Genomic DNA, 22,329 nt, shown 5'->3' with positions numbered 1-22,329 from the left:
ATCACAATATAAATATAATAATACAATCAAAGATAATAAATAATATTAAAATAAAAAATTTTAAAAAAAATAAATAATATGAAATTAATAAAATAAAAAAAATTTAAAAAAAAATTAAAAAAAAAAAAAAATTAAAAAAAAAAAAAAAAAATTTAATTTTGGTCCACCAATTTTTATATTAAAATTTCTCCTTTTGCACCAAAAGAAGCCTTTTATTTACATTTTTCTGTAAAACATAAAGTAATTACTCTCACATAGACATATAAAAGTTATTTCATATTCAATAATAATTTTACAATTTTGCATTTTCTATTAACTAATTAGGATCAATGAAAAATGATTGGAAATTAAATTCATATTCCAATTTACAAAATAAAAAAAAAGGGGGGATGTCTATCAAAAAATATCTTTATTTTTTTTTTTTCTATTTTCTATTTTTTAAATGATTCAATGAATATGAAAATATTATAAAATATTTTATTTAATTTTATTTTTTTTTCATAAGACCCCATTGTTTTTTTTTTTATTTTTTTTTTTTTCTCAACTATTCACATACGCACAAGCTCCTGAAAATCAAAAAACACATTTTAAAATGTGATTATGATTAAAGGAGCAACAACCCCACAGCCACTCACTAACTCACACACACAATAGAAATTAAAATATATATTTTATCAAAAATTGAATTTATTAAAAAAAAAAATCTTTTTAATTTTTTTTTTTTTCTTTTTTTATTTTATATTTTATATTTTATATTTTATTTTTTGTTTATATAAATAATATAATTAATAACTATTTAATTTAAAATATAGAAGTTACTTATAATATACCAAATATAAAATTAATGTATATAAAAGTAAGAAATATTCAAATCTATTTGTTTTTTATTTTAAAATTATAGTTTTTATTATAATTATTTATTTTATTTCTTTCAATAAAAATTATTTAAATAAAGTTTTTAAAATAATAATAACCACAAAAACAATAATTTAACAATATCAATAGCAAGATTAATAATCTATTACCCATTTTTTGCAATTGCAAAAATTCTTTCAATATTTTATCTTTAAAATAAAGGTATAAAATTCCCACTCAAAATATAAAAAGATCAAATTTTATTTGTTGTTATCATATTATTTTATATTTAGTTTTTAAAAATTATGACACTATGCCCAAAGTGGCATTTTTTTTTTTTTTTCCAAAATTTTAATTTTTTTTTAATTTTATTTTATTTTCAAATTCATCACAATATCTTTTAAAAAAGAAAATCAACTTGTTTTCTGTTGATTTTATTTGTATAAAAAATAATTTTTTTTATTTTATTTATATTTTTTGTCTTATTTTTTTTTTTTATATAGCTAACTATCATTATCAGTATTTCCATTATCACTATCATTTTTAAAATCATATACCCCCACCTTTTTTATATAAATTTCACTTGTATTGTTCCAAAATTTATTTTATTTTTTTATTATACCATTATCACTATCATTATTATCAATATTAATTTAAAATAATATTTTTATTTTAATTTTAATTTTAATTATAATTTAATTTAATATTGATAGTAGCAGTAATTGATTTTTTATTTATTTTAAAATATCAAAACAAAAAAAAAAAAAAAAAAACAGATTGCAAAGATGTTCTCTTTTTTTTATTATTGTATTTTTGTTAAATTTATTTTTCTCCAATCAAATGCTTGTTTTTGCAATGTTACCCCATTAATTTTTTTTTTCCTAAATTAAAATTTTATTTTTATTCATACTACCATTTTAGAGAGAAAAAAAAAAAAAAAAAAAAAAATTTAACCCCCCACATTTTCTCACTCCCACATATGTGAATTTTTACATTTTGTGTTGTGGGTGCGCTTTTTTTTGTTTGTCTTATGATTTATCTTTTTTTTTTAATCTATTTATTTTATTTTATTTAATTTAAATTTATTTTATTTTATTTAATTTTACTTTATTTTTTTTTTAAAAATAATATATAAATTAATACAATAATTATGGTATTATATTTTATTATTTTTATTATTTTCAAATTATCATTATCACTATTATTATCAAATTTTTTTAAAAAGATTTCTATTGGATAAAGGGGGAAAAGAAAAAAAAAAAAAAGTTTGGATCTCATTTTTTTTTTTTTTTTATTAATAAATAATCAAAATCAACAACACAATCACTATCATCATAATAATCAAATCAAACACCAACATCATCATCTTTAACAATAACACATTAAAAAAAAAAAGTTTGTGCTTTGAGTATAAAAATGGAAAAAAATAAACTTCAATAACAATAACAGTAACAGTAATGGGTTTTTTTTTTTTTTTTTTTTCTGGTTTTTATTAAATTTTATTTTATTTATTTTAATATGAGAATAAAATTAAATTGATGAAAAACCTATATTATCAATATTCAATAAAATATTATTTTATATTTATATAATTTATACTCTCTCCACTTCATACACACACATACCCAGATTCCAATAATACCCACACCAACAACAATACACTCTCCCTAATAATTATTATATTTTTAATTTAGATAAATATAAAAATATACCCACACTATCAACCAACAACAACACACACCTAAATTAAAAACAACAAAGAAAGAAAAACAATAAAACTCACACACAACTTCTCACTCACACATTCACACAGCTAAATTCTCATATTTTATACACATATATTTTTTCATTTATATACAATTTTATTTATTCTCTTTTTTTTTTTTTTCTCTCTTCAATAATATTGATAGAATTTAGATAGAAAGGCGATATAACAACTTTTCAAACAAAAATTAAAAAGGGTATGTGCTAAGAGTGTGTTCATTTTATTTTATTATATACATATATGTAGTTTTTTGCGTTTTTTATTTTTTTTTTTTTTCTTTTTTTATTTTTATTTTTGGTGTTAATTATTGATTTTAAAAAAAAATCAATTATAATAATTTAATAAAATAATAAAATAAATTTAATTAATAAAAATAATAAAATTTTTTTTTTAAATATATAATTATAAAATTTATTTAATAAGCTTTTATTAAATATAATTTTAATTTTTTTTATTTTAAACAAAACAAATTTTTTTTTAAATTTATTTTTTCTCTCTTCTTTTTAAATTTTTTTTTTTATTATTTCATTTACAAGTTTCATTTATTCAATCACTTTTAAATTTGGCCAAAATTAAAATTAAATTTTAGGTTTTAAAAAAAAAAAAAAAAAAAAAGGTAATTTAATTTTAAAAAAAAAAAAGTTTTATTTTATTTTTAAATAAACTCTCTTTTATTATTTTTATTTTTTTTATTATTATAAATCATTTTAAATTTTATTATTAAATAAATAAAAAAAAAAATTGTGTCTTTTGTTCTATTTTCATAAAAATAAAATATAAAAAAAAAAAAAATAAAAACCCCAAAAACAGCTTTAACTGTTTTTTAACTTTTATATCCATAAAACATTTTTTAATAAATCAACAGCTTTGTAAAGTTCTAAAAAAAAAAAAAAACCAATATAAAATAAAATAAAAAACATACATTTTTACACATTTTTTTTTTAATTTATTTTTATTTTTTATTATTATTTTAATTTTTATATAAAATTATTTTTTTATTTTTATTTTTTATATTTTTTAATAAAATATATATAATTAATTTAAAAAAAAAAAAAAAAAAAAATAATTTTATTCTTTTACAAAATTTTAAAATTATCATTTTTTTTCCGGAAAATTATTTTATTAATATTTAATATCCCCGGGTATGGTAGCCTTTTTTTTTTTTTTTTTTTTTTTTTTTTTTAAATCTAATCACACAATGAATTTTTTTTTTGTTTTTTTATAATTTTATAAAATTATTAACTTTTTTTTATCTTTTGAATCAATATTATAAAATAGATGTCAACACCAACAAGTCAGAGAATGAAAGGAAATGGAACTCACCATAACATCCAACTCCCAAGAACAATGATCGAAGATCCGTTATCACCCCCAACCCAAGAAAGCCAATCATATAGTAACAATAATAGTTTCTATGAAGAAATTGTAGATGATGCAATGGTTCAAAATCATCACAATAATCATCACTCCTTCAACAATCATGGCCATAACAATAATCATTTAAATAACTCATTAATAAACTATTTAGATGAGGAAGAAGCTAATGATTACTATGATGATGCAGAAGACTATGAAGAAATGGGTGATGGTAGTAGTGGTGGTGGTGTTTCAGATTCCGACTATGGCCATGGAAATTCATCAAGCTCTAAAGCTGGAAGTAGAAATAGAGAAATTTGGATAAATCCAAATATCGAATTAATGTTGAGAATTGCTCTAAGCACACCAAAAAACCCATACTATTACCACAACATTGCTAAAAAATTAGAAGAATGTGTTGGACGCAATATCTCGGAAAAATTGGTACGTTCTCAAATGACTAATCTTCTTGGTAAAAATTCGAAATTTTTTAAACATCCATATAGAGAAATTAAATCGAAACCAGGAATCCCAAAATCACTCATCAATTCTCATAATATAAGAGAAAAACAAATTTGGGAAAGTTGTAAAAACTTAATTACCGAAATTAAATCTAGTCCAAATTATTATTCAATTAGTAACTTTAGCCAAGGTCACTCAAATCACAGTGGCTCAAGCAATACTAATAGCAACAACAACAATTCGGGTCAACAATCTGCATCTTCTTCCTCCTCCTCTTCCCCATCATCACTTTCATCGTCCCATAGTTCTAATATTCATTTTTCAAATCAAGGACATTCTTTAAAATTATCCAGTGGTGGTAGTCCAGCTAGTAGTTCTAATAACTCATCCTCATCCACTCATTCATCTTCATCATCAATAATGAATGGTTTAAGTGGTAGCGGCAGTGCTGGTAGTTCAAACTATTCTTATCCATCACCCCCACTTTCAGAAAACCATTTACAATTATCTTTACCATCTTCAAAATCAAATAATAATATGAATAATAGTTCAAACAGTGTAAATAATAATAACAACTATAATAATTTTAACTTAAATCACCATCAACAACAATCAAATAATGAAAACAATCTTAAAAAATCTCAAACCATTTCAAATCCAAAAAAAAGAAAAGTTAGACCTTTTGAAAATAGAAAATTAGAACAAATGCATCTTATCAGAGACAAAGTACTTGAAACTTTAAATAAAATCAATGATCTAATCGACTCAATGAAGAATGAATCTGATTTTGAAGATAGTGACTATGACATTTAAATAATATCAATGATATAACATAATAATAATAATAATTATATATAAAAAAAAAAATTCATATAAAAAATACAAAGGAGAATCAATTATAATATTAAAATGTATATATAAAACTAATATTATAAAACTTAATAATAATTTAGAATAAAAACAAAAAAAATAAGTAACACTAAAAAAGCAAAAAAAAAAATTGTAAAAAAAAAAAAAAACATATTAATTTAAAAAGATATATAATAATAATCTTTTCTTTTTTTATTTTTTACATTTTTAAAAAAACAATAAAACTAAATATAAATTTTATAATTTTTTATCTAAAATATTTCAAAATCTTTTATTTTATATTTTTTTTTTTTAAATTTTATTAAAGTTTCCTGAGATTCATAATAGATATGTCTTTGCAATATGACTTTAAAAATAATATAAATGAATAAAAATAAGTGAAAATAAACTTTTTTTAAAGTAAATTTATTAATATTGTTTTATTTTAATTTTCACACAATTTTTAAATACTACAAATATTATCAGTCTGTAAAAAAAGAAACTTTATAACTATCATTTACTAATTTTCTTTATTAACTTTTTTAATAGACTGCATTTTTACAATTTCGAATGGTTTAACTGATGGGTCATAGTCCCCAATATAAATTGGTTCCCATTGTCCAAAATGTTCAATTTTTTCTTCTTTCGATAAATCATTAATCCAATATTGGTTATTATCTTTTTCCCATTTATCTGCATTATCAAGAACCACTTTGAAAAGATCTTCTATTGCAATTTTATGATGTATTTTTACGTTTTCTGTTAAAAGATGTAACCCTGGATTAGTATTAACCTCCAATAATAGTGGCTCCAAGTCTTTGCTTAGTAAAATATCAAATCCTAATAATTCAAATGAACCTATTTAAAAAAAAAAAAAAATTAGAAATCTAAATAAAAAATTAAAATAAAAAAAAATAAAAAACTATAAAATATTAAAAATACCTTTATTCTGTGAATTATTAGGCCAACTTTTAATTGTAGTAATAATTAATTTTTTTATTTTTTCATCTAAACTTTCCCTCCAAATATCTTTACCATTATTCTCCTCCCTAAAAATAAATAAAAATAAAATTAATTAATAAATTATTTTAAAAACAACAATATACTGTAATATTTATAGTTACATTAAATGGTTTTTAAATAAATCTAATGACCATTGATTCTCTGGAAATGGAGTTTTATTATCCTTTAAAAATTCTTTTTGAACTTGAAAGTTGCTAAGATGAACAAATCTATCATTTAGGTTGTCTGTGGAGTATTCGACTGAACAAAATCTTAAATAGCATTCTTTTAATTTGAAAATAACCAGTGGGTTTAAACTTTTTACTAAAACGAACTGTCTTATATCAAACTTTGTGTTTTTGATGGTATATGGTAACTCTACATATTTCTGTGCAATATATTCATCATTTCCTTGCTTGGTATATTCTAATAACTGGGTTAAATTAGTAAAGATTTGAATACCAACACCTCTTGCTTGTGATGATGGTTTAACTATCCAAATATTTTTATTACCATCTATATGTTTTTGTTGTGGATAAACTGTTAAATTAGGATCATTATCTTTTTCTTCTTCTTGAATTTCATTTATCATATAGTTATTATTCTCTGAAATTAACAAATCTTGATTACTAATACCAATTAATTTTGAATTACCCCTGTTAAAATCCCTAATAAATGATTCTTTTTGTTGTAAATTTGAAAGATCATATGATCTTGGGAAAATTGTAGATATATGGCTGTTAAGTGATTGATCTCTATGATATAAATTATTTAGATTTGTTGTTAAACCTTTTTTTGATCCAATTTCATTATGATTTGGGAAATGATTAACAATTAGGTTTGGTGATGATGGATTTAACATATCCCAACTCCAACTCCATTTTAAATTTGAGGATCTAATTATTTAGTAATATTATATTAATATGTTTACAATTACGTCTATTATATAATAAAGAATTACTTACCTAGATTTTTTAACCTCTGAATATCCTCTGGCATTTAAAGCATCTCTAATTAAAGTATGATTAGATAAAACTTGATCAATTTTATAATGTTTTTTTCTATTTTTCAATGCCTCCTTTAATTTGTTATATTTCTCTTGATAACTTTCATCATTAATATCGGTTGTTTCTGGTGTTTGAGAACAATTTATAAAAATAACAACAAAACTAATTAATAAGATTAATACCAATAATAATTTCATTTTTATTACATATCGTTTGTAAAAATAAAAGAAAAAAATAGTTAAAAAAAAAAAAAATTTTGAAAATATCTTTTTTTAAAAAAAATAAAAAAAAAAAATTGGGGAAATAAACCCCCTAAAAAAATATCTGAAAAAAAAGTGATAAAGCTATGATGTATTTTATTTAAATATAGAAAAATTATAAAGAAAGAGATAAAATTAAATAAATTTTGAAAAAAAATATTTTAGTAATCTGTGAAATAAAAACATTGATATATATATTTTTTTTATAATAATAATTTCCTTTTTTTATTAATTTTTTTTTTAATTTGATTGTGGAGTTGGTTGTGGTTGTTGTGGTTGTTGACCATCTTCTGGTTTAACTTCATTTCTAATAGGTTTCATAGCTGGGAATAAAATAACTTCTTTAATATTGTAAGTATTTGACATTAACATAACGAAACGATCAATACCAAGACCGAAACCACCAGTTGGTGGTAAACCATATTCTAATGAGGTAACGAAAACTTCATCAATACCACAAGCTTCATCATCACCTTGAGCTTTAGCTTTAGCTTGTTCTTCGAAACGATCACGTTGAACGAATGGATTGTTTAATTCGGTGTAAGCGTTACAAAGTTCACGAGTATTAACAAAGAGTTCGAAACGTTCAGTTAAACCTGGAGTAGTTCTGTGGTATTTTGATAATGGACTCATAATTTCTGGATGATTAATAATAAAGGTTGGATTGATACATTGTGATTCTAAAAATTCACCGACAAGTTTATCAAGAAGACGAGCAGTGGTTTGTGGAGCTGAGCATTCAACTTTATGTACTTTACAGGCATTGGCTAAGAAAGTACGAGTTTCTTCTGAGGTGTATGGAGTTGGGATAGTACCAATGATTTTTTCTAATTCTGGAATCATATCAATCTTTCTCCATGGACCAGAGAAATCGATTTCGATTTCTTTACCAGTTGGACCATCTGGTTGATATTTAATTTTGAGGGTATTGTGGATATCCATAACAATACCTTGGATTAATTCTTCGGTCATTCTCATGATATCGTTGTAATCAGCGTAAGCCATATAGTATTCACAAGTTGTGAATTCTGGGTTGTGAGTGTGATCAATATCTTCATTTCTAAATTGTTTACCGATTTCATAAACACGATCCATACCACCGACTACTAATTGTTTGAGGTAAAGTTCTGGAGCAATTCTCATGAATAAATCTAAATTGAGAGCATTGTGATGGGTGGTGAATGGTTTAGCAGCGGCACCACCAGCAATCATATTCATCATTGGAGTTTCAACTTCGACGAAATTGAGGTTATCTAAATATTTTCTTACACCTTGAATAACTTTGCTACGAATGATAAAGTTCTTTTTAACGCTTTCATTACAAATCATATCTAAATAACGTTGACGGAAACGAGTTTCTAAATCGACTAATTGATTATTTGGTTTTGGAAGCATGTGTAAACATGGTGATAAGAGGATGACTTCAGTGGCAAATAATGATAATTCACCAGTCTTTGAACGACCAGCAGTACCAATAGCACCAATGATATCACCACGTCTAAGGAGACCATTGACTTTAGTGTATTCGTCTTCACCTGAAGCATATAAACGTTTGTTAACTAAAACTTGAACTTTATTGAATTCACCACTGAGATCATAGAAAACTAAACCTGAACCAGCAGCTCTTTTACTTAAAACACGACCTGCAATTGAAACAACTTGAGTTGATGGTGCATCATCTTTTTGAATACTTGAAAATTCTTCAACAAATTTTGGTAATGAATGTGATACATTAAATTTATGTGGCCATGGGTTAACACCAAGATTTGAATCATTTAATTGTTTAGTACGGTTTTCTTTATACATTGATGGATCGAAATCTTCTTCATCATTCTTTTTAGCAGCTCTATATTATTTAAAAATAAAAAATTTTAAAAATTAAAAAAAAAAAAAAAAATTAATATTTTATTTATACATTTAAAATCTAAATTCCTTCAATCTATTTTAACTGTTTGATTATTTGTTTTTTTATTTCATTTCGTTAAAAACAAATTAATTTTATTACTTTATTTTTTTATTTTTATAATATAAATTTTATTTAATACAAAATGTGCAAAAGAGTCGATTGTTCAAAATGTTCAAAACCAACTTGGGCTGGTATGTTATTTAATAATATCTTATTATATGTAATCTAATACTTATAAACTTTTTTTCATTTATTTTTAAATTATTATTTTTAGGTTGTGGTCAACATATCGAATCAGCTCTCGCTGGTGTCGCAGTTGAAGATCGTTGTAAATGTACAAAATGAATTACACTAAATAAAATTTTATTTTTTATTACTATTGCTTTTGTAACAAATAGATTTATTCTTTAAATACAAGCATTAAGCTTTAAAAAAAAAAAAAAAAAAAAAAAAAAATAAATAAATAAATTAAAATTTTAGCTTTTTTTGTTTTTTTAAAAGGATTAAATAATTGTTAATTATTTAGGTTTTTATTTTTATTTATTTATTATTTTATTTATTATTTTATTATTTTATTTTTTTATAATTATATTAAAGATAAATGTATATATTTATCATTTTTTTTTAAACAGTGGTAAAAATTTTTACCCCCATTATTTTTTTTAATTGTATTTCAAAACATGAGGGTTATTGTATAGAATATTAATTTACAAATAATTTCGGGGTACTTTGAAAATCATATTATTTTTTTTCAATTTGTAGTTTAATTTAATAAATAATTTTAAAAATATTTTTTAATATAAAATGGATAGTAGTAATAATATCAGTTTATTTCAATAGTTATTATAACATGGAGGTAATAAATATTAAATATAGAATAAACGATTTATTAATAGACAATAAAGATAATAATAAAGATTGCGATAAATATACTTGTCTAATATGCTGCGAATCATTATTTAGAAAAGAAATATTACAGTGTCGAGAAGGTATATATTTATTTTATTTAATCATAAACAACTAGATAAATTTAAAGATATTAATTTATAATAAAGGTCATTATTTTTGTTCTGGTTGTTGGGTTAAATCATTAGAGACCAATAAATCTTGTATGACATGCAGAGTTCCAGTGAATTCAATTGGGGAGCTATCAAGATGCCGTTTTTTTGAAACTATGTTTTTAGATAAAAAAGTATATTGCCCCTATTTATTTAAAAATATTATCGATTATTCAGATGATGGAAATATAAAATTATTAAAAGACTGCAAGGGTGGTTGTAAAGATATTATAAAGGTAGATCAATTAGAGTCTCATTTGGCAGATTGTAGACATAGGTTTATAAAGTGCAGCAACGAAGGGTGTAGTAAGGTTCTTAGGTTAAATCAGATAAAATCTCACCAAGATTGCCAGTATGTAATGTCAGCTTGTAAATACTGTAATGAAAAGGTACTTTTATCATCAATTAGAGGTCACTATTTAAGTTGTCTTAGTATATTTATCAAATGCCCACAATGTCCAATCCGATTGAAAAGAGGTGATCTATTGGATCATATAGAGAATATTTGTTGTAATACTATAGTCCAATGCAAATATAAAGATGGTGGATGTCCTGCTCAGTTTAAAAGGTCAGAATTATCGTCACATTTGGAAAAAATTAACCACGGAGCCTTTTTAAATGACTTGGTTGGAAGTCTTCAAAATGATTTAAAGGAATCAAATAAAAAATATTTAGACCTTTTAAAAAGATTTGAGGAAATGGAAATGGCAATATCAGATATAAATCAAGTGCAGTTTGACAAAAAGATTTCAAGTGAATGGATAATATCAAACTTTTCATCAATAAATTTAAATATTGGGGAGTTTTTTAAATCTCCTATCATAAAAATTGGGAACTATAGATTCGAAATGTTGTTTTATTTTAATATGACTCCTTATAATCTTGGTTCATTTTCATTTTTTATCAGAGAAGTAAATGGCAATCCTATTACAATTAAATTTTGGTTCAGGATTATAAATCATAATAGTTTAAATAATAGTATTGTTAAATATTTTATAAAAAGTAAAGTATTATTTTTTAACAAAAAAAATAAAAAATTACTAATAGTTTTTTAATTTAGAATTAGATCAAAATGGTTTAGGGTGGCCCAATATATTAGATTTTAAAAAAATTAACAAGGAGAATGGCTGGTTAAATAGTGATGAGTTTAAAATCGAATTTAAAATAACTTTAAAGCAAAATATATATCCTCTTTTATCAAATTAGTTTATATTTTTTAAAAAAAAAAGAAATAAAATAAATATTTTAACATTTAAATGGTTTAATTTTCCATATTTTTTAGTTTAATAAATATAAAATGTTTATTTAAATTGTAAGGTTTTTTAATAGTTTTTGTGTTTTTGAAATTTTTATTAATTTTAAAAAGTTTCCTTGGAGTGAGCGTTGGTTTGGTTAATCTCGACAAGTTTTCGTAGTAAGACGTTCCTCGTGGTTTTAATGTTGCTAATTTGTTTATTGGTTTCTCCAATGGCTTCTTATTTACTTCATTAAACTTATCTATAATAGCTTTTACTGGGGATATCTCTTTTGATGTTTTACTTACCATGAGGTCTAAATTTTAGTTTTGGGCAGTTTCTAAAGCTTTTATATTTTTCATACCAATCACTGTCCAATAATCTCTTCTAATTTCTAACCCGATTAGAGGTAAGCTCGTGTTGCTTTTAATGGCTCATCCCTATAATATCCACCTTTAATAAGTTTTTTTTTTTTTAAGTATTATTATTTGTTTCTGTTATTTTTTTAAAATTATAAAGAATGATTGAAAAAAAAAAAAAAAAAAAAAAAAAATTTTTTTAAAAAAAAAAAAAAATAAAAAAATTAATAAATAATAAAAATTAAATTATAATCCACCACACACTTTTTTTTTTTTAATATAATTTTTAATTAAAAACTAACTAGTATTGTTTAGTTTTTCCCATAAAATAAAAGTTTATATGCTCAATATAAATTTTTTTTTTGAAAATAGTTTCAATTTGTAAAAATTATTGCGCTACCAAATAATATCTTCATTAAAGACCAAATTGGTCGGTGAGTTATAATGCGAATATGGAGTGAGCAATTAAATTTTTAGGTTGGGGAATAATCTTGTCCAACAACTTCCAAGGATGTGTAAAAACGATATTTATTTTGCTTATTCATTTTATCTTCCCGGTGATGATTTTATTTTCTTTTTTGTAAATATATTATTATATTTTAATATAATAAATGTTTTTTTTAAATATAAATACAATGTTCAATAACCTCTATCTGAAAGACGGTTACAGTTAGAGCTCCACTCGGAGTTAAATGAACTATATAATAAAGAAATATAGGTATAATAGAAATATTGTTTAGAAACCTTTATTTAAGTATTTTAGTTAATATAAATAATTAGTATAAATTAAGAAATTTCCCTTTTGCCAAGTTGGTCACCTCACGCCTTAGTTGTGGATAGTGCACTTTATTACATTTGTAATGAATTGACCCCCTATTAAGTTAATAAAGAAATATAGTAAAGAAACCTTTATTTAAGTATTTTAGTTATTATATTATTAATTGTTATTATTATTAGAAGTTAGAAGATGATAATAATGTTTAATAAAGAATTATTACTGGAGTATTTATAGTGTCATAAACAAGTTGACATGAATGTATATATATGTTAAACATGTGACATTTTCAACTAAATATATTATTTATGGAAGATTATTACTATTTTAAGAGTTATTTATTATAAAACTAATTATTACTATTTTAAGAGATATTATTATAAAACTAATTATTACTATTTTAAGAATATTATTATAAAATTAATTATTGCTATTTTAGGATTGTTAATTATAAAAATCACCTTAAAGATGTTGATACTGTTTCATTACATATCTCCCCCTTTAAAAAGAGCTGGAGCATTACATAGACTGAATGGCTTCACCAAATGAACATAAAAACTTCGATAAGTGACACTGGCTGTTTTATACATGTCTTTTTTACTAATTGGAATTTGGTAATAATCTTTGAATAAATCTATGGCTGAAAATATAACCCTATTAACTAATTTTGTTCTAACTTTGCTTTGTTTTAACCTTTGAGTACCCATCTTCTTCGTTACTTTATTTTTCTTACGGATGTCACCTATTAAATGATAATTAATAACAGCTGAAACTGGATATGGTGCTTGATGAAGTTTTGATTCTTCTGTACCGTCTATGAATGGGATACTATGAAATATTTCTTTTGCTAGACTTTCTTTCTTTAACTTTTCTGGAATAATCTCTGAATAATTTTTCTTTAATTGAACGAATTTTGCTTGTTGAGGTGTTAAAATAATTGAACTATCTTGCGCTACTTTAAAATCTATATCTGGTCTTGGTGGTGTTACTATTTCTTTTTGATATGGCTGTGGACTAAAATCGATCTTTTCTAATAATTCTATACTATATTTATTAAATTTGACAATATCTTCGACTTTATTATTATTATTTTTACTTTTGTTATTATCATCATGATTATTATTATTATTATCTAATGGTGATTGTTGATTATCCTTAATACTATTATTAATATGAGCTGATGATGTTTGAATATTATTATTATTGCTATCTTTTGAATGTGATTGAATATTATTATTTGTTTTTGAAGATTGATTATTAAATAATTTATTATTTACCAATGATGAGTCGACTTTATTTAATGATGGTTCTTGAACTGGCTCAAAATGTAAGACTGTTGGTTCGATGTGTAAACGATTTACACTATAAATTTGATCTGGTGGAATAATAAGTGAGTCAAATAAGTCTTGATTGAATGTAGCATTCTCACTTGATTTATTACTTGCTGGAGTCTTTGCAATTGCTTGAACTGATTGTTCTGTATAAGAATACATTGGGACATATTGATTATGCTTAAATGAATATAATTTCATTTTTGTAACTATTGGATCTAATTTGAGAGATCTTAAAGCATCTAAACCCAGAATACAAGAGGCTGAAATGTCTTGATCTTTAAAAATTTCGAAATTAATATATGATTTTATTTTATTTCTCATTCTGACTTGGCATACGGCTTCACCTTGAGATGCCATTGAATGATTGCTTGCACTTGTAACTTTCTTTATACTTGAACGAACTGGAATATGCAACTTTTCAACTAATGACTGTCTCATACATGAAATACTTGCACCTGTATCTATTAAAACTCTGACTGGAATGCCATTAAACATAAGATTTGCACATATGTTATCCTTTTTACTTATATTATTAACACTACTAAGAGTTGATGAATTATTACTTGTGTTATTTCTTTTGTAATTATTTTTTGAATCATTTCTATTGTTACCATTATTTGATCTATAGTTATTGTTATTTGATCTATTATTACTGAATCTATTATAATTATTATATTTTGTCTGATTATTTCTATTGAATTTTGAATAATTATTATAATTGTTATACTTTGACTGATAATTATCTCTTCTATTACTATTATTATACTTTTCTCTACATTCTCTAGCTAAATGATTTGGATTACCACAATTAAAACATTTAACCCCACTATTTCTATTGACATCTATTACTGTTACTTCATTACTGACTACTGGAGTTAATCCTGAACTTGAAACACTGGCACCAAATACACCTTGAATTTCATCTTGGCGTAAATAAAGAGATTTACCCATTGTTAATTGATAATTCTTTTCGAGACGAACGATTTTTTCACTAAATTTCTGAAATGATGTATAACCTTCTACATCTGAAATATCTACCATTAAAGCTTTTGAGAAATTCATACCCAGGGCTGTCTTAAGAGTGACTATTGCAGCATCATCTGATAATTTTGCTCTCGTACGAACTGTATCGAAGACTAATAATAAACGTTCTAATGATTCGAATTTGCCCGTCCTGGTAAATTCACTAAATTTAAGTAATAATGTAGTAGGGAGATCTTGATAATGTTTTCTTAACTGTACTAAATTCTCTTCTGCAGTCTTATTTCCATTTGGATCTGTTCTTTGTAAATAAATTAATGCGTCACCTTTTAAACTTGAAATTAAATCTGAATTATCAAAACGTGGACCAAAATGATATCTAAATTGGAATTCGAATAAATCCCATGTTTTTTCAAAACCCATTGAAAAACCTCCTACAAATTTTGCATCTTCTGACAATGGTTTTCTCTTTCTTTCATACCCAAAACTTTGATTTCTATATCTATCGTTTTCTAATTTGAGAATAGCTATCTCTTTTAACAAATATTCTTTAAATTCATCACTTCTTCCTAAACCTGATGTATTAATATTTGAACCTGATGGATTATTATCATTATTACTTAAATTATTTGTTGGCGTTATTTTATCACTACTGCTACTACTTTCACTACTATTATTTTTTAAAGGTTTACTATCTTTATTAACTGTTGTGTTTTTAAACATTATTTTAATTTTATTTTATTAAATTTTTTTTTTTATAGATTTTATAAAACTATAACTCGAGAAAACACAAAACTATATTATTTCTTAAATATTTATTCTATTATATACTTTTAAACTGGGGTGTGTGTTTGTAAAAATTTAAATTTAATTTTATTAACTTTTTTTTTTTATAATTTTATTTTTTATTTTTATATCTCTAATTATTATTTCTATATTTATCCCTTCCCTTTTAATTCCTTTAGGTTCTGTCGAGCTGTCGCCAAATGTAATGAAATGACCCCCCTATTAAGTTAATAAAGAAATATAGTAAAGAAACCTTTATTTAAGTATTTTAGTTATTATATTATTAATTGTTATTATTATTAGAAGTTAGAAGATGATAATAATGTTTAATAAAGAATTATTACTGGAGTATTTATAGTGTCATAAACAAGTTGACATGAATGTATATATATGTTAAACATGTGACATTTTCAACTAAATATATTATTTATGGAAGATTATTACTATTTTAAGAGTTATTTATTATAAAACTAATTATTACTATTTTAAGAGATATTATTATAAAACTAATTATTACTATTTTAAGAATATTATTATAAAATTAATTATTGCTATTTTAGGATTGTTAATTATAAAAATCACCTTAAAGATGTTGATACTGTTTCATTACACATTTAATATAAAAAGCAAGGGTAGGAAAGCCTGGTTAAATCCGTGTGACTTAAGATCTCATCCTGTCGGTTCGCGAGTTCGAATCTCGCCTCTTGCAATAATCTTTTTTCTTCGATATAAGAAATATCTTCCCGGAGATTTCGGTAGTTCTTAATTTCTATTGTCTTCATCACTATCCTCAGATGATGCATATCAAGTTACCGCTCCGGGTTCGAAACCCAGTCTCAGCAAGTTTTCAGAATCACACACGAATTGACGTTACCGTGCCCAACTTGTATGCAGTGTGGGTATTGGTAATTGGTAAATTCTAATTTTTTTATCATTTTCTTTGCCGTTCTAATACCTTCATTAAAAAATGATTTATTTTCGCCTCTGGCATACTCTAATAACTTGATGATTTTTTCTGGTGTTAATTTCATTTTTATAAAATAAAATTAAAAATAAAATATGTTTGTAAAATAAGTGTAATAAATTATAAAAATTATAAAATGTGTGATATATATAAATTAATGATAATTATAAAAGATGATTAAAATATAAAGATGTATAAAAATAAAATTATAAAGATATGCAATATATTTATTAAATTTTTTTTTTTTTAAAATTATTATAATTATTAATAATAATTATTATTAATTTTTTTTTAATTTTAATTTTTTTTTTTAATACTCTATAAAAAAAAAAAAATTATAAATAAGTTTAAGTTAAAATAATAAAAACTGAATATAAGGTTATTATAAAATTACTTTATTTTTATTATAAAATTACCATATTTTTATTTTATTCAATTCACCCTTTTAATTTAAAATAAAATATAAATAAACTTGAGTTAAAATAATATTATTGATTTTTATTTTTGTTATATTTATAATTTACTATATTTGATTAATAATGGGTGTACTTTGGTATAAAATACATATTTATCTAATGGAATTGAGGTAGCAGCCCAACTTGTATTCATTAAGAATCATCATTTTTATTTTTATTTTGTATTTACCACCATTGTTTTTTAAATTTTAATTTTTTTTATTTAAATATTTTGTATTTACCACCATTGTTTTTTTTTTTTAATTTTTATTTTATTTTTTTTTTTTATTTATTAATTTAGTATATTCTTTTTTTATTTTAGTATATTTTTAGTATATTTTTAATAATATTAGTGAAACGGACAAACCAAAACATAGTCATGATATTTTCAGAATTAAAATATATGAACTTTTTTTTGATCATTATTTTGGTGAAAAATGCACAAAAGAATGCCTCCAAGATTTTATAAAAGCATTAGAGCGAAATATTGCAAGAGAACAAACTATTTTAAATATTTACAAATCACTTAAAATTTCAGAAAATGGAACTATTCCCAATTTTCATCTTGGTGATGTTTTGAACTATTACAGAGGAGATGATAATTTAATTGATAATGAAAATATTCAAGATTTATTTAAAGTAAAGTAAATTTAAATTTATTGGACTTAAACTTTCCAGATATAAGAAAAAGAACAGATGTAACCCAAAGTGAAGAAAAAGAAAAAGAAAACAAGAACACAGAGGTAAATGATATCTAAAACTCATTCATCTTTTTAAAAAATAATTAAAATAAAGTTTTATATTTTTTATTTTAAATTTATTTATTTTATTTTCTTTCGATATATTATTTCGATGTGTAGCATTTTCATTTTCTACCGACATTACTTATGAATTTTCACCATTACCAATGTTTTTAATTGCTTCATTATATTTTTCTATTTGATTTATAATTTCATTTTTTATTTTTTCATTTTCTTTTGAATAATTTTCTATTATCTTTAAAATGATCAATGTCGAATTTACTTGATTGGAGCGAGGTAAGTCTTAGATACATATAGTCCTTTTCTGTCATATTCCACCTTTTCGAAATAAGTGAGTGTAAATAATTTGTTTTATAGTTCTTCATCTTCATCATTTTTTTATTAAATCTGCAACATCTTTTCTTTCTTTACGATTTTTCTCAAGGTTTGTATAGTGATCGCTCCTTCTTATTCTTAGTTCCAATATTATATCTTTTTGAGTATAATAGACTGGATTATCGGTAGTTGCACCGGAATATACATTTTGAATTGATTTGCTTTGTTAAGTTTCAAATTCCGAAATCATTAAAGGTAAAAAATTCTTTTTTGCCAATATATTTCTCGATTCACTATCACCTTGTTTTTTCCATTCTTCTGCTTGTTCTGGGTTAATTTCATATTTTTCCATATCTCTTCACATTATAATTGACAACATTTTCTTTTCGTTTGCAAAAAAACCAAGTGAATTTGGGTCTTCCAATTTTGCTATAATGATGAATGTGTGAAATACATATATATGCCGTGTCATTATAAAAAAATAAAATAAAAGGAGAGCCCTTAAAAGTATAAACAACAACTACTTTTTTTTAAAGATATAATTAATTTTCTAAAAAAAAAAACCATATAAATTGAGTAAAAAAAAAGTTTTTGAACAAATACACTCTTTTTAATTTATATTATAATACTTTATTAATATTAATAATACATTTATATACACTTTATTTATAAACTAAATAAATTTAATTTAAATAACTGTTACATTATAAACCAATTTAATTTAATTTAATTTTTTTTTTTTTAAACTTTAATTTAATATGTGTTGATAGGTGTACAAGTTCGGTTTTTCTTTATGGTCAACGAGTTCTTTTTGTTTTAAACAATCAAAAAACCAATCCAGTGTAACCAAGGTTTCATATTTTGTTGAATCAAACAAACCCGAGGGAGGTTGAATTAAACATACGACATAATGTACTTTTTTTTTATCTAAACGGGAATCGTATTCGATGGTTGAGAATTTTGATAAATGACAAAGTTCATGGAATATATCGTCTCTAAAATCGCTCTATTAAAAAAAAAAGAACCAATTAGTACTTTTCATTAACACAGTTAATAAATGGATCTAAAACTTACAGCACGAACATTATATCCTAAAGTTTTTTTAATTAGATCATTTTCTTCAATTCTTTTCTTCATATCTTCATTATTAGATAATTCAATTTTTGATGGGTACACACTATATTTTTTTTTTCCAAAGAGTTGATTTTGGAGCTTTTCTTCTGTTAAACTGCCATCATAAAGTGAATTTTCTTTAACAATCTTTGCTCTAGCTTTATAGGTTTTGAATTTATAAGTTGGAAAAATAAAGTTGTTTGGAATAATTAAATAATTTGTATTTATATTTAGTTCAGCTTCTAAACGACCATGGCTATTTCTGATAAACTGTGTGACATTCTCTGTAATTAAAATATGTTAGAAAAAAATTTATGGTCCTATTGTTTTATTAAACATTATAATTACCTCTATCCTGAGTTTGGAAAAATTCTGATACACTAAATGTCTTTGTATTAAAGTTATAAGGGGTAATTTGATTGTTTTTATTGGGTTGTAGGGTTTTATTGGATAAAGTTATTTTTGGTACTTCTTTTTCTATTTGCTCATCCAATTGTTTTCTTTGTTTAGTTGATTTTAATTTCGATGGGTTTTTTGAGATAGTTTTAATTTTTGATGATTTGGTTGGTATCGATGTTCCTCTTGATCTTGAATTAATTTCCTTTCTTTTCTTAGCTTCAAACTCTGGCTTCTTTGGGTTGTATTCTTTTGCTTTGGTATTTGATTGTGCATTATTATTGCTATTGCTATTATTATTGCTATTATTATTGCTATTATTATTGCTATTATTATTGCTATCGCTATTATTATTGCTATTGCTATTATTATTGCTATTGCTATTATTATTGCTATTGCTATTATTATTATATTCTTTTTCATCGTTGCAATGGTCATTGTTACTTAACTCCTCTATAATTGGTGAGTTTTCTCTTTCTTTATCCTTATCTAAATATGGTTTTGTTTTAAAAGTAAAAAAAATTTCTTTTATATTTATAATATCACCATCTACCAATTCAGTTTCGGTTGTTAATTCTTTACAATTAACCTTAACTTGTGATTGATTATAGTTGTTTATGTAAACCCTCTTTGATTCGACCGTTACATATGCATAAGTTTTTTTAATATGGTCTGGTATAATTGGGATATTATTGTTTTTTTTACTGTTATAAAAAATTTTTATTAAAATAATTAGTTATTGAAATCTATATTATTGGGATGAAAATATAAGTAGTTACCTTCCAATTGAAAAAGTTTTTGTTTGAATTTTAAAAGCTAGAGGACCAAACTTTGGGTTTATATAATAAAAAATACCAAAATTATCAACCTTCTTTTTTTTATTTGAACCCATTAAATCTGTTTCTGCCAATCTTTTCATTGACGATGTACTGGAGGATGCTGAATGGTTTTTATTAACATTATTATTACAATTACTATTATTATTATTATTATTATTATTGTTAACTATATTATTGGTATTATTGTTTGTTTCACTTTGTTGCGTTTGATAAAAGTTTGGATTTGGAATATAATTATTTACAAGATTGCTTTCAGGAAAATTTTTATTTGGTGTTGAGAATGGTGATTCTGTGTTGTTATTAATACTATTATCATCTTTCTTTGGAGTATTGAATGGTGAAAATATATTTGAAAAAGCATCTTTATTAATTACTATATGGTAATTAGAACTATTACAATATAATGACCCTATTGGATTTGCTAAAATATTCGCACTATTGTTACCCATATCGTTATTCATATTGTTCGTATTATTATTATTATTATCTTTATTATCTTTATTATTTATACTATTAGTATTATTACCTATATTATTGTCATTATTGTTGACACTATTAATATTCATATATTTTGGGCTATTAATATTATCTATATCATTTCTATTATTCATATTATAATTTATACTATTATTACTATTATTACTATTATTACTATTATTACTATTATTACTATTATTACTATTACTATTACTTTTACTCTTATCTTTATTGCTATTATTATTAATTCTTTCGCTATCATTTCCTTTTTGGCCAGTCCTATAGGTTCCCATATGTCTGCTTCTTCTTTGTGGGTTTGGTGTTGTTAATTCTGGTGAGGTTGATGAATTTATAGTTCCTTCATCGTTAGGTTCTGAAATTGGTACAACTGATTCAGGAACTAATGAATCGTTGTATTGTATAGGCATTATAGGGGATGATATAGGTGATACATTTGGAGTAGAGTGGTCTGAATGTCCAAAAAATGTTATCATTATTAATTGCTTTTTTTATAGTAATAAATGATTTATTTTTTTATTTTTTTATTGTGTGGTGGTGTTCAAATAAAAAAATAAAAAAAAAATAAAAAAATAAAAAAAATAGAAATAATTGGAAAAATAAAAAAAAAATATAAAAAAAATAAAAAAAGCAAATAATAATGTCAATATATATATATATTTAAATAAATATAATAAAGAAAATATTATGCGTGTACTTTTAATAAATTGTAATTTTTTTATTTATAACGCATGCAAATTGATTATTTAAAAAACGAAAAAGAAAAAAAAAAAAAAAATTAAAAAAATAAAAAATTAAGTAACAACTAAATTTTAAAAATTTTTTTAAATTTTTTTTTAATTTTTAAGGGTTTTTTTGGGAAAATGACTTTAATTCCCCCAAATAAATAAAAGAAATGCAAATAAAATTAAAATATGTGGTTTAAAATAAAAGTGTAATATAAATATTCTTAATTTTTTTTTTTTTTTTTTTAAACCAATTTAAATTATTAATTTAAAAAA

The 22,329-nt window shown here is 22.7% G+C and overlaps 6 protein-coding genes across 6 annotated transcripts in view; 3 read left to right on the top strand and 3 right to left on the bottom strand.

Moving 5' to 3' along the window:
- Positions 1-2,043: 2,043 nt before the first annotated feature.
- On the top strand, positions 2,044-5,561 carry DICPUDRAFT_98120 (uncharacterized protein). Its single transcript, XM_003288694.1, has 3 exons — positions 2,044-2,309; positions 2,766-2,816; positions 3,899-5,561. Exon 3 carries the CDS (start codon positions 3,899-3,901, stop codon positions 5,249-5,251), a length of 1,353 nt encoding a protein of 450 aa, XP_003288742.1. The 5' UTR covers positions 2,044-2,309; positions 2,766-2,816; the 3' UTR covers positions 5,252-5,561.
- A 246-nt stretch (positions 5,562-5,807) lies between these two features.
- DICPUDRAFT_34522 (uncharacterized protein) lies at positions 5,808-7,493 on the bottom strand (the record flags this gene model as incomplete). The annotated part of the gene is made up of 4 exons (XM_003288683.1): positions 5,808-6,145; positions 6,230-6,336; positions 6,412-7,185; positions 7,255-7,493. 4 exons carry the CDS (start codon positions 7,491-7,493, stop codon positions 5,808-5,810), a joined length of 1,458 nt encoding a protein of 485 aa, XP_003288731.1.
- Positions 7,494-7,796: 303 nt separating this feature from the next.
- Positions 7,797-17,021, bottom strand: DICPUDRAFT_94722 (lysine-tRNA ligase; the record flags this gene model as incomplete). Its single annotated transcript, XM_003288682.1, has 2 exons — positions 7,797-9,402; positions 16,852-17,021. The coding sequence occupies 2 exons, from the start codon at positions 17,019-17,021 to the stop codon at positions 7,797-7,799; spliced, it is 1,776 nt and encodes a 591-aa protein (XP_003288730.1).
- A 472-nt stretch (positions 17,022-17,493) lies between these two features.
- Positions 17,494-18,057, top strand: DICPUDRAFT_79514 (uncharacterized protein; the record flags this gene model as incomplete). Its single annotated transcript, XM_003288693.1, has 2 exons — positions 17,494-17,540; positions 17,763-18,057. The coding sequence occupies 2 exons, from the start codon at positions 17,494-17,496 to the stop codon at positions 18,055-18,057; spliced, it is 342 nt and encodes a 113-aa protein (XP_003288741.1).
- A 1,176-nt stretch (positions 18,058-19,233) lies between these two features.
- DICPUDRAFT_79513 (uncharacterized protein) lies at positions 19,234-21,804 on the bottom strand (the record flags this gene model as incomplete). The annotated part of the gene is made up of 4 exons (XM_003288681.1): positions 19,234-19,491; positions 19,560-19,882; positions 19,947-20,698; positions 20,774-21,804. The coding sequence occupies 4 exons, from the start codon at positions 21,802-21,804 to the stop codon at positions 19,234-19,236; spliced, it is 2,364 nt and encodes a 787-aa protein (XP_003288729.1).
- Positions 21,805-22,015: 211 nt separating this feature from the next.
- DICPUDRAFT_79512 (uncharacterized protein) overlaps positions 22,016-22,329 on the top strand; it is a gene marked incomplete at both ends in the record, with an annotated part of 1,898 nt that continues 1,584 nt past the window's right edge. The window contains one exon of the mRNA XM_003288692.1: positions 22,016-22,021. Coding sequence (XP_003288740.1) covers positions 22,016-22,021 — 6 coding nt within the window. The remainder of the gene's footprint in view (positions 22,022-22,329) is intronic.

The sequence above is a fragment of the Dictyostelium purpureum genome (assembly GCF_000190715.1).
Source record: "Dictyostelium purpureum unplaced genomic scaffold DICPUscaffold_145, whole genome shotgun sequence".
NCBI classification, from domain to species: Eukaryota; Evosea; class Eumycetozoa; order Dictyosteliales; family Dictyosteliaceae; genus Dictyostelium; species Dictyostelium purpureum.
This window is presented reverse-complemented; position numbering and strand designations above follow the sequence as displayed.

What these genes read in the sequence shown, in the direction of transcription:
- DICPUDRAFT_98120 (XM_003288694.1), top strand. Translation starts at nt 3,899, where the DNA reads ATGTCAACACCAACAAGTCAGAGAATGAAAGGAAATGGAACTCACCAT.